The sequence below is a fragment of the Eretmochelys imbricata genome, chromosome 6 (genome assembly GCF_965152235.1).
Source record: "Eretmochelys imbricata isolate rEreImb1 chromosome 6, rEreImb1.hap1, whole genome shotgun sequence".
NCBI classification, from domain to species: Eukaryota; Metazoa; Chordata; order Testudines; family Cheloniidae; genus Eretmochelys; species Eretmochelys imbricata.
Window position 1 is genome coordinate 121642 of NC_135577.1, and position 13346 is coordinate 134987.

At 68.4% G+C, this 13346-nt stretch overlaps 2 protein-coding genes across 2 annotated transcripts; both read right to left on the reverse strand.

Annotated features, from left to right (window-relative positions):
- Nucleotides 1-363: 363 nt before the first annotated feature.
- On the reverse strand, nt 364-3579 carry SPN (sialophorin). The gene is made up of 2 exons (XM_077818838.1): nt 3215-3579; nt 364-1783 (listed from the first exon to the last, which is right to left on the reverse strand). The coding sequence occupies exon 2, from the start codon at nt 1702-1704 to the stop codon at nt 364-366; it is 1341 nt and encodes a 446-aa protein (XP_077674964.1). The 5' UTR covers nt 1705-1783; nt 3215-3579.
- Nucleotides 3580-3982: 403 nt separating this feature from the next.
- Nucleotides 3983-6505, reverse strand: C6H16orf54 (chromosome 6 C16orf54 homolog). Its single transcript, XM_077819736.1, has 2 exons — nt 6207-6505; nt 3983-4977 (listed from the first exon to the last, which is right to left on the reverse strand). Exon 2 carries the CDS (start codon nt 4962-4964, stop codon nt 4521-4523), a length of 444 nt encoding a protein of 147 aa, XP_077675862.1. The 5' UTR covers nt 4965-4977; nt 6207-6505; the 3' UTR covers nt 3983-4520.
- Nucleotides 6506-13346: the final 6841 nt, after the last annotated feature.

Below are 13346 nucleotides of genomic sequence, written 5' to 3' on the forward strand. Positions count from 1 at the left end.
GGGAGCTCCTGGCTACTCCATCCTGGTCTCGCCCAGCAGGGGGCGCTGTGGGAGGGGGCAGGGTGCCAGCTGTGGGGGGAGCTCCTGGCTATTCCAGCCCGGCCTCGCCCAGCAGGGGGCGCTGTGGGGAGGGGGCAGGGTGCTGAATATGGGGGGAGCTACTCCAGCCCGGTCTTGCCCAGCAGGGGGCGCTGTGGGGAGGGGGCAGGGTGCTGGCTGTGGGGGGAGCTCCCGGCTACTCCAGCCCGGCCTCGCCCAGCAGGGGGCGCTGTGGGGAGGGGGCAGGGTGCTGGCTGTGGGGGGAGCTCCTGGCTATTCCAGCAGGGGGGCGCTGTGGGCGGGGCAGGCGATTGGGGGTGGGGCTTACACAGGGGGCACGGCTTCCTGCTCCATGGGGGGGGGCAGGGGGAATTCCCCGTTGGCAGGGGGGTCCGGGGGGGGCGAGGGGGGTCCGGGCGTCAAGGGCACTGTCCCATTGGCTTCCCCTGCCCCCTGTGGCCCGGGCTCGCTCCCCTGCTCCCCCGTGGCCAGCAGGGGCTCCGAAAGGGGCCCCTCGCCCTTCGCCCCGGCCACGTCCTCCATGGCCACCGAGGACACCCGGGAGTGGCGCTTCCCGAAGAAAGTGGTGAGCGTGGGCCGCCTGGCTTCGCCCGGCCCGGCCTGCTGCCCCCCGTCCCCGGCCTGCCCCTCGCCCCGCTCCTCCGGCAGGCTCACCGGCCCCGCCCAGGCGCTGGGCCCGGCCCGCCCGGCGCTGAAGCTGGTGGAGCCGGAGCGGCGGCGGCGCCGAAAGTGCAGCAGCAGGGGGAGCAGGGCCAGCAGCAGGGCGGCGACGATGGCGGGCGGCACGATCATGGCCAGGGGCAGCGGGCGGGGGCTGGGGGCCGGAGCGGCTGGCGGCGTAATCCAGGCGTCGAAGCCGGGCACCTGTTTGACAGGCGGGGTGGGGGGTAGGGCAGAGGGTGAGAGTTTGGGGGTGGTCTGGTCCTCCCCGGGGTGTCCGGTCGGATCGGCGCTGGCTGGCAGGGTCCTGTCGGGGCTGGCTGGCAGGGTCCGGTTGTGTCCAGTCCGATCGGTGCTGGCTGGCAGGGTCCGGTTGTGTCCGCCCCGATCGGCGCTGGCTGGCAGGGTCCGGTTGTGTCCGCCCCGATCGGCGCCCTCTGGCTTGGCGGGCTCCGTGGGGGCGCTCTTGCTCTGCCCGCTCCTGCCTGGCACTGTCTGGTTCTCCTGCCCCGGACTTGGGCTCCCTGGTTCCGTGCCCACTTGCCCCTTCAGTTCTTCTCGCTTCAGATCCACGTCGGGCTTTTCTCCACCCGCGGCCGTCGCCCCGGCTGGGCCAGACGACCCGGCGGCCTCCACAGCGGGAAGGGCAGATGGAGACACCGAGCCAACCGGCTGCTCCGTTGCCAGCGTCGGGGTGGTGGGGGGCATCTGCTGTGCCATGATGGGTGGACGCACGGCAAATTTGGCAGAGGGGCCGGTGCCGTTGCTGGCTAATTCGGCAGAGGGGCCGGGGCTGTGGCTGGCGAACGCGGCCGAAGGCGAGGCAGTTTCCGGGCCGGTACCGACGTGCTGGCTTTTCTCACGGGTGGCCGAGCGGTCGTTCCCCGTCCATGCGGGTGACGACTCTGCACAGGCTGCAGCGACCAGGAGAAGCAGGAGCGTAGCCGGGATTTTCGGCTGGGGCCAGGCCCCCGATTCCGCCATGGTGTCCCGTGCCGGGGCTCAAGGGACGGGTCCGGAGCAGAGAGGGGCCCGAAGACGCGCCAGACGGACACACACCAGCCTGGGAGTGGAAGAGAAAGTGGGTGAGTTTAAGGGCCTCTCCCAGCAGGGAGCGCTGCGGAGCGTCCCTCCAATTTCTTGGGTCCGTATTTATCCCAGGCTGCACCTGGAGCCAGATTTAGAATGAAGCATAAAAGGCGGAACTGAAACCCCCCAGATGCAGAGAGCACCACCGGCAGGGCTGGGGGGCAGGGCTGGGCTGGCAGGGGGCTGCGGGTCGGGAGTGAGGGGCACCGGCAGGGCTGGGGGGCAGGGCGGGGCCGGCAGGGGGCTGCGGGTCGGGAGTGAGGGGCACCGGCAGGGCTGGGGGGCAGGGCGGGGCCGGCAGGGGGCTGCGGGTCGGGAGTGAGGGGCACCGGCAGAGCTGGGGGGCAGGGCGGGGCCGGCAGGGGGCTGCGGGTCGGGAGTGAGGGGCACCGGCAGAGCTGGGGGGCAGGGCGGGGCCGGCAGGGGGCTGCGGGTCGGGAGTGAGGGGCACCGGCAGAGCTGGGGGGCAGGGCGGGGCCGGCAGGGGGCTGCGGGTCGGGAGTGAGGGGCACCGGCAGAGCTGGGGGGCAGGGCGGGGCCGGCAGGGGGCTGCGGGTCGGGAGTGAGGGGCACCGGCAGAGCTGGGGGGCAGGGCGGGGCTGGCAGGGGGCTGCGGGTCGGGAGTGAGGGGCACCGGCAGAGCTGTGCCGGGTGCGTGTGTGTGTGGGGGGAGCCAAGTGAATTTCACCCTATGGCCCAACCAGCCCCAAAATGCCCCCCCCAGAATTTTCCACCCTGCCTCCAGCTCACCCAACGGCTGGGCTGCACCTGCTGAAATATCAGTGCCCGACCCGCACCACAGAAACCTCGGAAAGAGCCCGACAGTTTCCAGAACAGGCGGCCCCACCCAGCTGGCACCAAGCCCTGGGCTCCTGCCCCAGCCCCGCCGGTGCCCCTCACTCCCGACCCGCAGCCCCCCGCCAGCCCCGCCGGTGCCCCTCACTCCCGACCCGCAGCCCCCCGCCAGCCCCGCCGGTGCCCCTCACTCCCGACCCGCAGCCCCCCGCCAGCCCCGCCGGTGCCCCTCACTCCCGACCCGCAGCCCCCTGCCAGCCCCGCCGGTGCCCCTCACTCCCGACCCGCAGCCCCCCGCCAGCCCCGCCGGTGCCCCTCACTCCCGACCCGCAGCCCCCCGCCAGCCCCGCCGGTGCCCCTCACTCCCGACCCGCAGCCCCCCGCCAGCCCCGCCGGTGCCCCTCACTCCCGACCTGCAGTCCCCTGCCAGCCCAGCCCTACTCCCCAGCCCTGCCGGTGCCCCCCACTCCTGACCCGCAGCCCATTGCTATGTAGCCAACTACCAGTCTCCTGCTTAACCCCCCACTCTAATTCCTCCCCCCCACATTCCCACACAGCAAGCTCGTTCTCTAGCTGATCCCACCGCACACACCAATTGCCCCCGTCATACCTCGTGGCTGGAAAGCTGGGGCCAGCTCGTGGCTGCAGGTGGGGCTGGGGTGTGTGGGGGGGTCTGAGCCCAGGACCAGCACGTGGAAGCTCCTGTGCTGCAGGACGGTGCGGGAACGAGTGAACGAGAAAGAGTGAAGAGGAGGAGAGGAAATGGTGAAAGACCTGGAAGGAAGTGGGGCCCTGGGGCAGCGGGGGGAGAAATGACGAGCTGCTCAGTTCCCTGTTTGGGGGGGTGGCAGAAAAGGGACCTGCGGGGATTTGGGCCCAGAAATTCAGAGGAGTCGGCTGGGAGCGGGGTGGGGTCTTTGGGAGAGGAAATAGGGGGGCTGGGAAATGGGCAACGGGACGTGGGGCCTGTCCCCTCTAGGGGGCGCCGGCTCCCATCCGGCCCCCGGTCAGGGGACTGGCTGGCTCGGGGGGGGGCAGGGAATGGGGCAGGGGGCCTGTCCCCTCTAGGGGGCGCCGGCTCCCATCCGGCCCCGGGTCAGGGGACTGGCTGGCTCGGGGGGGGGGGCAGGGAATGGGGCAGGGGGCCTGTCCCCTCTAGGGGGCGCCGGCTCCCATCCGGCCCCGGGTCAGGGGCTGGCTGGCTCGGGGGCGGGGGGCAGGGAATGGGGCAGGGGGCCTGTCCCCTCTAGGGGGCGCCGGCTCCCATCCGGCCCCGGGTCAGGGGGCTGGCTGGCTCGGGGGGGGCAGGGAATGGGGCAGGGGGCCTGTCCCCCCAGGGACAGGGCTTGTGTCTCGGCACAGATCTCAGACCCAGCCGTCCAGTCAACACTCTTTATTGCGCGAGTCGGTGCCGGGCCGTTCAAGCCACACGCCGGCCACCGAACGCCGGGCCTGGCCGAGCCCCCCAGGCCGTGCTCTGGGCAGCCGCGGCAAAGCAGGCGGGGGGTGAATGGGGGACACACCGAGCCCCCCGCCCGCCCCCAGGGGTTGTTAACGGAGCCAGGAGCTTCGGCCACTTCTGCACTTGTCCGTAGCCCCGTGAACTGGCCGCTGGCCGAAACTCCCCGTGTCTCACAGGGCGGCTCCTCTGCGCCCCATGGCGGGTGGGGGGAGGTCGGGGGGGTGCAGGCCCGGCTGAGCCCCCTGGCAGGAGAGAAGTAACAGTGAATGGGGCAAACAGAGCCCCGTGCCAGGGGACAATGGGGGGGTCCTCAGCGGGCTTGTGGGGCGCCCCAGAGTTTTCAAGGTGTCCCCCCAAAATCTCAGCTCAGCCCCAACATCCATGGGGTGAATGCTGCTTCTGGGGGCCACGGGGGGGGGGGGTTTGCCTCCTGATGCCCCCCCCGCGCCTGTGCTCACGGCCCCCTCCCCAGGCCGCCCCCTCCTCGCCGGAAGAAGTCGGAGATGTCCTGCAGGGTGACGTGGGGCTGGGCCCCCCAGGCTGGCGCCTCGGCGTCCCACAAGGCCGCGGTGCTGCCGGTCGGCCCCCGGTACCAGTCCTCGGCGCCGGGCGTGGGCCGCGGGATCCACAGCTCGCCCGCCTCCGCCTGGGGGGCTCCGTCCGGCTGGGGCGGGGCCGCCGGCTCGATCCACAGCGCCCCCCCCCGGCGCCACACGCTGGGCACCCCCCGGGCCCGGGCGGCCCGGAAGAGCCGCTCGCCCAGCAGGGCCGAGAGCACGGCGAAGAGGCCGGCCACCCCGGCCAGCGCCAACATGGCCGCCAGGCAGGGGACGCAGGGCGGGGCGGGGGGCGGCGAAGGGGGCGGGAGCGCGGGGACGGGGGGCAGAGACGGGGGCATCGTCGGCGATCCGCTGCAGAGAGAGAGAGAGAGAGAGAGAGATGGGGAGATAAATGGGGGGGTTCATGGGGGGGAGGTCCCAGCTCTGACCCAGGACTGGCTGTGGGGTGGGGGGGGACCCAGGGCCTGTCCCCTCTTCGGGGGGGGGGGCGCCGGCTCTGATCTGGCCCCAGGGCAGGGGACTCGGGGGTGCGGGGGATGGGACGCGGGGCCTGTCCCCTCTGGGGGGGGGATGCTGGCTCTGATCTGGCCCCAGGGCAGGGGACTCGGGGGTGCGGGGGATGGGACGCGGGGGGGCTGGCTCTGATCTGGCCCCAGGGCAGGGGACTCGGGGGTGTGGGGGATGGGACGTGGGGCCTGTCCCCTCTGGGGGGGGGGGGCTGGCTCTGATCTGGCCCCAGGGCAGGGGACTCGGGGGTGCGGGGGATGGGACGCGGGGCCTGTCCCCTCGGGGGGGGGCGGCTCTGATCTGGCCCCAGGGCAGGGGACTCGGGGGTGCGGGGGATGGGACATGGGGCCTGTCCCCTCTGGGGGGGGGGGCGCCGGCTCTGATCTGGCCCCAGGGCAGGGGACTCGGGGGTGCGGGGGATGGGACGTGGGGCCTGTCCCCTCTGGGGGGGGGGGCTGGCTCTGATCTGGCCCCAGGGCAGGGGACTCAGGGGTGCGGGGGATGGGACATGGGGCCTGTCCCCTCTGGGGGGGGGGGCGCCGGCTCTGATCTGGCCCCAGGGCAGGGGACTCGGGGGTGCGGGGGATGGGACGCGGGGCCTGTCCCCTCTGGGCGGGGGGGCGCCGGCTCTGATCTGGCCCCAGGGCAGGGGACTCGGGGGTGTGGGGGATGGGACGCGGGGCCTGTCCCCTCTGGGCGGGGGGGCGCCGGCTCTGATCTGGCCCCAGGGCAGGGGACTCGGGGGTGTGGGGGATGGGACGTGGGGCCTGTTCCCTCTCGGGGGTGGGGAGGCGGCTCTGATCTGGCCCCAGGGCAGGGGACTCGGGGGTGCGGGGGATGGGACGCGGGGCCTGTCCCCTCGGGGGGCGGGGCGGCTCTGATCTGGCCCCAGGGCAGGGGACTCGGGGGTGCGGGGGATGGGACGCGGGGCCTGTCCCCTCGGGGGTGGGGGGGCGGCTCTGATCTGGCCCCAGGGCATGGGACTCGGGGGTGCAGGGGATGGGACGCGGGGCCTGTCCCCTCTGGGGGGGGCCGCCGGCTCCGAAGCGGGGGATGGGCCATGGGCTACTCACGTCAGGGCCGGGAGTGGTGGGTGCCCGGTGTGCCAGAGGCTCGTGGGGGGTGGCGAGGGCCCGCGGGCTGGGCCGGGCGGTGCCCCATGGCTGGCCGGGGCCGTGTCGGGAGCCGGGCGGGGCTGGGGGGGATGTGGTCGATGGCGTGATGCAGCGTTTCCTGCCCCGGGCCGCCAGCGTGACTGACGTGATGGAAACGGCTTCTGGGGCTGGGGAGGGGCTCGGAGGGGGGTGCCCTGTCCTCAGAGCCCTGCGGGGACCCAGGCGTCCTGGCCTGCTCCCAGTTCAGGCCCCTCCCTTTGGTCCGCCAGGGCTCCAGCGTCTCCGGCACTTCCTGTCTCAAACCTGCGCCCAGCTTGGCTGGGAGTTCCCAGCCTGTGGGGATGGGACGCAGCGGGGAGGGGGAGTGTTGACCTGGGACTGTGCCCTGGGGAGGGGAGACCTGAGAGCCTGTCCCCTGAGCGGGGGGGGGTAACACCTCTGCCCGGGAATGTGAACAGAGGCTGCAGGAGGGAACCTGCTGGGGGGGTTTAGTTTCAGTTTGGGGCTGGGTGGAGGAACGCAGGGAACCCCAGGGCTGGGGTCTGAGCTCCCTGCCCCCCAGAAGGACGTGACTGAGGGGTCCCGGGGGTACCCACAAGCTCTGTTTTGGACTGTGTTCCTGTGGTGCAATAAACCTTCCTCTTTACTGGCTGGCTGAGAGTCTCAGTGAATCCCTGGAAGAGGGGGGCAGGGCCTGGACTCCCCCACACGCTGTGACAACGTAGTTCCCTGCCTCCGGCCCTGTCATCCGGCTGTGCACCTCCACGGCTTTGGGGTCCAGTCAGGGGGTGGGGAACTGGAGCCTGTCTGCAGGGTCAACCCTGTGCAGCTCGCAGGTGTTCTCAAAGGCCGTGAGGAAGCATCTATGTCCCCCGCTCCTTCTGCTGGGCCAGGAAGCACTTATCAAAGCTCCCTGCAGTCTTGGGTCCCCCCGCGCTCACCGCAGCCGGGGCCCCACTGCTCCTCAGCCTGGCCAGCTCCAGCTCATGCTGCCTCTGTTTCTCCTTCTCCTGACGCTCCCTCTCCTTCTCCTGACGCTCCCTCTCCTTCTCCTCCTGCTCATGCTGACGTTGTTTCTCCTTCTCCTCCTGCTCATGCTGACGCTGTTTCTCATGATCCTCCAGCTCCCTCATTTTCATCTCCCTCTCCCATTCCAGCCGCCTCCGCTCCAGGGATGGGGAGCTCCGCCGGGAGGATCCCCTGCTGGCTGCTGGGGTCAGGGTGCCCTCGGTATTCGCAGGGCTTCCCCCAACCCCTCCCCCAGGCCTAGGTAGGAAGGGTCTTGGGGTGTCCTCGGCAGCAGTCTGACCCCTCCCAGCCCGGTCAGGCCCCAGGGCCCACGCTGCGTCCGCCGGGCGGCTTCCCTCAGGGACAGGGATCGGGTCATCCAAGCGATCCCTCTCCTCCAACTGGGCAATCAGCTGTTCCTTGGTGGCCCTCCCGATGCGCAGCCCCCTCTGCCTGCACAGCTCCACCAGGTCGCTCTTCAGGCGTTTAGCGTACATCTCCCTGCTGGCCACTCGCAGGCCGGGCAGCTTCCCACGGTTTCCAGGGAAAACCCCTCGTGTGCCAGTCCTTCTTGAGGTGTGACGAAGTGGGACTGTTCTTAATGTTTCCTCTGAATATTGTGGGGGTGCCTCAGTTTCCCCTATGCAGGCTCACACAGCTTCCACCTGCCTGGGTCTGACCTCGGAGCATTCAGCCTCCTCTGCCCCTCCGTGCGCTTCCCACAGCGAGTCCGCCCAGGCGGGCTCCTGGGGAAGCCAGAGGGTCCTGCCCCCCGACTCCACACTCAGACGTGACTCTCAGCCAGCCAGTAACACAGAAGGTTTATTAGACGACAGGAACGTGGTCTAACACAGAGCTTGTAGGTGCAGAGAACAGGACCCCTCAGCTGGGTCCATTTTGGGGGGCAGTGAGCCAGACAACCCCGTCTGCCCTTCACTCCATGTCCCAGCCAGCCCCAAACTGAAACTCCCTCCAGCCCCTCCTCCTCTGGGCTTTGTCCCTTTCCCGGGCCAGGAGGTCACCGGATTCCTTTGTTCTCCAACCCTTTAGCTCTCACCTTGCAGGGGGGAAGGGCCCAGGCCATCAGTGGCCAGGAAACAGGGTGTCGGCCATTCTCTGTGTCCAGACCCCTGCACACACCTGCCCTCTAGGGCTCTGCAATGATTATACACCCTTACCCCACCCCCTAGAGACTTAAGAACTGCATAGGGGAAACTGAGGCACCCCCACACTATTCAGAGGAAACATTAAGAACAGTCCCACTTTGTCACATGAGGTCACCACCTCTTCGCCAGGGTCGAGCTGCAGACTCCTCCGCCCCTGGGACCGCTCGCTGCAATCCCCCGGGGGACCCTGTTACTGCAAAAGTCCTTCTCTCTGGTCACACACTCCCAGGGGTTAACTGCCCCCTGAAACCGTCTCTCTCTGAATCTCCAGCACGCCTGGTCCCCGTCAATCCCCCTTCGTTTTACTGCTCCCCAGTCACTTACTGCAGGAAGCGCCGTCCACGGGGTGCAGTACATCCCACCGCTAACACCAGTTGTCACGGAGTGTGGGGGAGTCCAGGCCCTGCACCCCTCTTCCTGGGATTCCCTGAGACTCTCAGCCAGCCAGTAAAACAGAAGGTTTATTGGACAACAGGAACACAGTCCAAAACAGAGCTTGTGGGTACCCCCAGGACCCCTCAGTAGAGTCTTTCTGGGGGGCAGGGAGCTCAGACCCCAGCCCTGGGGTTCCCTGCGTTCCTCCACCCAGCCCCAAACTGAAACTAAACCCCCCCAGCAGGCTCCCTCCTGCAGCCTCTGTTCACATTCCTGGGCAGAGGTGTCACCCCCCCGCCCCGCTGAGTCCCATGTTCACATGCCCCCCCCCCCCCGTTCACATTCCCAGGTCAACACTGCCCCCTCCCTGCTGCGTCACATCGTCACAGAGGCGTACAGCCGGATGACAGGGCCGGAGGCAGGGGACTATGAACCGTTCAAACAGGCCCTGCTCCGTGAGTTTGGGCTGACCCCCGAGATGTACCGGAGAAGGTTCCGGAGTCAGCGTAAAACGCCTGAGGTCACCTACCTACAACGGGCCAACCGGATGCAGGGCTATGCCCGCAAGTGGACAGCTGGGGCCCGAGCTAAAGAGGACCTGCTTGACCTAATCGTACTGGAGCAACTGTATGAACAGTGTCCTTCCGACCTGAGGCTGTGGCTGGTGGACAAAAAGCTGGAGAACCCCCAGCACGCAGGGCAGCTGGCCGACGAGTTTGTGAACAGTCGGTCAGGGGGTAGCCGGGAGGAGTCCCAAAAGAACAGGCCCCCCCCGATGCAGAGAGAGAGTCACCAGGGGGCCTCCCAGCGGGGAAATAGGGAGAACCCCCTCCCAAGGGGGACGCCTGGCGTCGGGCCCCTCCGACCTGCTCGAGGGGACCAACGTGACCTGAGCTGCTATCACTGTGGCCAGACAGGCCACGTACGGACCCAGTGCCCCGGGCTCAGGGACAAACTGAGCAGACCCAACCTACCCAGGGTTAACTGGGTAGGGACTCAGCTGGACGAGGGGCAGACGACCCAGGCAAGGGGGGCTACCAGTTTACCACCTGCTCAGGAGGGAAGAGTACCCCCGGCCAGCTCCGCCAGAGGGCTGGAGGCTCTGGACTCAGGGTGCTCGGTTTACAGGGTGGGCGCGGGGCTGTCCCTCCGGAGAGAGTGCCTTGTTCCCCTGGAGGTGGATGGCAGGAAGGTCAATGGATACTGGGATACGGGTGCAGAGGTGACGCTGGCCCGGCCCGAGGTGGTGGCCCCAGATCGGGTGGTGCCCAACACCTACATGACCCTGACAGGGGTGGGCGGGACCCCATTTAAGGTGCCCGTGGCAAGGGTACACCTGAAATGGGGGGCCAAGGAGGGCCCCAAGGATGTGGGGGTACACCACCATTTGCCCACTGAAGTTTTGATGGGGGGAGACCTAGAGGACTGGCCAAGCAAGCCCCAGACCGCCCTGGTTGTGACCCGTAGCCAGAGCCGGCGAGGGGCACTGCACCCTGACCTTGGGGAGGGTACCACACCAGAGGCACAGGACCCTACCCTGGTGGGGAGGGTGCGCCGAGGGGCACGGCTCAGAGAGGGGGAGGCCTCAGACCCGGCCAGCGAGAGGGAACCGGGCCCCATCCCTTCCCCAGCCGCTGAGTTCCAGGCCGAGTTGAGGAAAGATCCCTCCTTGCGGAAGCTCAGGGACCTGGCCGACCTCAGGGTGGGACGGACCATGAGGAGAGGCTGCCAGGAGAGGTTCCTGTGGGAGAAGGGGTTCCTGTACCGAGAATGGGCTCCCCCAGGGGAAGTGGAGTCCTGTGGGATCAGGAGGCAGCTGGTGGTCCCCCAGAAGTATCGCTGCAAGCTCCTGTCCCTGGCCCATGACATCCCCCTCGCAGGGCACCAGGGAATCCGGCGCACCTGGCAGAGGTTGCTACAGAACTTTTACTGGCCCGGGGTCTTTACCACGGTCTGGCAGTATTGCCGATCCTGTGACCCCTGTCAGAGGGTGGGGAAGGCCCGGGACAAGGGGAAAGCGGCTTTGAGACCTTTGCCCATCATAGAGGAGCCTTTCCAGAAGGTGGCCATGGACAACGTGGGGCCTCTCAACAAGACGACTCGGTCGGGGAAGAAATACATTCTGGGGGTGGTAGATTTTGCCACCCGCTACCCCGAGGCAGTGCCCTTAGCTTCCATTGAAGCAGACACCGTGGCCGATGCGCTCCTGACCATTTTCAGCCGAGTGGGGTTCCCCAAGGACGTCTTGACAGACCAAGGCTCCAACTTCATGTCGGCCCTGCTCCGGTGCTTGTGGGAGAAATGTGGGGTCCGGCACAACTGGGCCTCAGCTTATCACCCCAGTCCAATGGGCTGGTGGAGAGGTTCAATGGGACGCTAAAGATGATGCTGAAAACCTTTATGAACCAGCACCCGCAGGACTGGGAGAAGTACTTACCTCACCTGCTGTTCGCGTACCGGGAAGTGCCCCGGGAATCAACCGGGTTCTCTCCGTTGGAGTTGCTGTTCGGGAGGGGAGTGAGGGGCCCCCTGGAGCTGAGGCGGGGCGAGTGGGAGTGGGAGGCCTCCCCCGATGGAGAAGCAGTGGTGGGGCATGGCCCGACTCTCCGGGCAAAGCTCGCGGAGCTCGTGGGCTTGGCCGGGGGAAACCCGGCCAGGGCCCAAGGGAAGCAGAAAGCCTGGTTCGACCGCTCCGCGCGGGCCCGCAGCTACGCCCCGGGGACCAGGGGATGCTCCTCATCCCCGAGAGACAGAACAAACCACCGGCCCCCTGCGACGGGCCCTTTGAGGTCATCAAGCAGCTGAACGAGGTGGACCGTGTAGCAGAGCGGCCCAACCGGGCTCACAGCCACTGGGTGGGCCAGGCCAGCCTGACGAAGCCGCACTGGGACCGGGAGAGGCTGGTCCTGGCCGCGTGCGGCCAGTGGGGGAGCAGGGAGAGGATCCCCAGGTGGATCTATTCCCTGAGACAGGGGCCAGCCCTTTGCCGGGATCAGTTCCCCTCTCAGACCAGCTTACCCCCGCCCCCAGACGGAGACCCGAGGGGCGCTGGGTTCCTACCAGGAGCTGTTCTCCAACTGGCCTGGGCTCCCTAACCCGGCCGCCCACCAGCTGGAGACAGGAGCCCACCCCCAGTAAGATGCCCCCCATTTTGGGTCACTGGGAAAACAGCCCAGGACCTGGAGAGAGAGGTCAAGAACATGTTGGCTTTAGGGGTGATCCAGCCGTCCCCCAACCCTCGGGCCTCTCCCGTGCTGCTGATCCCCAAGGAAGACGGGTTGATCCGGTTTTGTGTGGATTACCGGAGGCCTAAGGCCATCACCAAGTTCAATGCCCACCCCACGCCTAGGCCTGACGAGCTTCTAGACGAGCTGGGGGATGGGGTCGTTATCACCCCACGATGGATCTCACCAAGGGCTACTGGCAAGAACCTGGGGATCCGGATGCCCGACTGCAATCTGCTTCTATCAGCCCCTGGGGCTCTACGAGTTCCTGGCCCTGCCTTTCGGCCTAACGGGGGCACCGGCCACCTTCCAGCGCCAGGCGGACCAGCTCCTGAGCGGGAGGGAGAGTTTGGCCGTGGCGGATTTCCATGACATCCGTGTCTTTAGCCAGACCTGGGAGGACCACGTGTCCCAGGAGAGAGGGGGCCGGGTCACCTCCAGGATGTAAAAGCTGCCAAGTGCCAGGTGGGGCTGGCCGAGGTGTCGTACCTGGGCCACAAGGTGGGGGGCGGCTGCCTAAAGCGAGAGCCGGCCAAGGTGGGGGTGATCAGAGCTGGGCCTGCCCCCCAGAGTCCAGGCTTTCATTGGGGTGGCGGGCGACTACCGGGGCGATGCTCGGGACCTGCTCCCCACGAAGCCGGGCAGGGCTCTGGGGGAGCCTCCTCTCGGGGAGCAGCCTGTCTGCAGGGCACACAGCTCCCCCGGCTCCACCTTCCTGGGTCCGACCTCGGAGCCTCCAGCCTCCTCTGCCCCTCCGTGCGCTTCCCCCAGCCAGTCTGCCCAGGCGGGATCCTGGGGGGCCAGAGGGTCCTGCCCCCCGACTCCGCAGGCAGCCGGGACTCTCCGCCCGCTGGGGACCCAGAGGGTTTATTCGTCGACAGGAGCCCGGCGCAGAGCTTGTTAGCACAGAAATCAGGGGCTTTCAGCCACGTCCATCTTGGGGAGTCCTGGGCCAGACGCCCTGGACTCCCCCCCTCCAGTCCCCCCACGCAGCCCCCCAGCCACCCCACCTCCAACACCCCCCTTTGCTCCTCCCCCTTCTCTTTGTCTCGCTTCGGGCCAAAGATGTCACCTGGTCGCACCCCCCTCCTGGGTCTCAGGTCACACAGGCACCCTCACCGGCCCCTGGGGCCCCAGCGAAATCACACCCCCAGGTCCCACCCCTGAAGTGCTGGTGCAGCACACAGGGAAACTGAGGCACACCCAGTATTGGGGCAGGACTGTAAGACTCACGTGCAACAGAACGAGGTGAATATAACCCCCAGGTCGTCACACTGCTAACGAGCTCTGGCCTCCGCTGGGCGCACGCTGGCTGCCGAATGGGG

Excerpts from the sequence above, each read along its gene's own strand:
- SPN (XM_077818838.1), bottom strand. The coding sequence starts at position 1,704 with ATGGCGGAATCGGGGGCCTGGCCCCAGCCGAAAATCCCGGCTACGCTC.
- C6H16orf54 (XM_077819736.1), bottom strand. The coding sequence starts at position 4,964 with ATGCCCCCGTCTCTGCCCCCCGTCCCCGCGCTCCCGCCCCCTTCGCCG.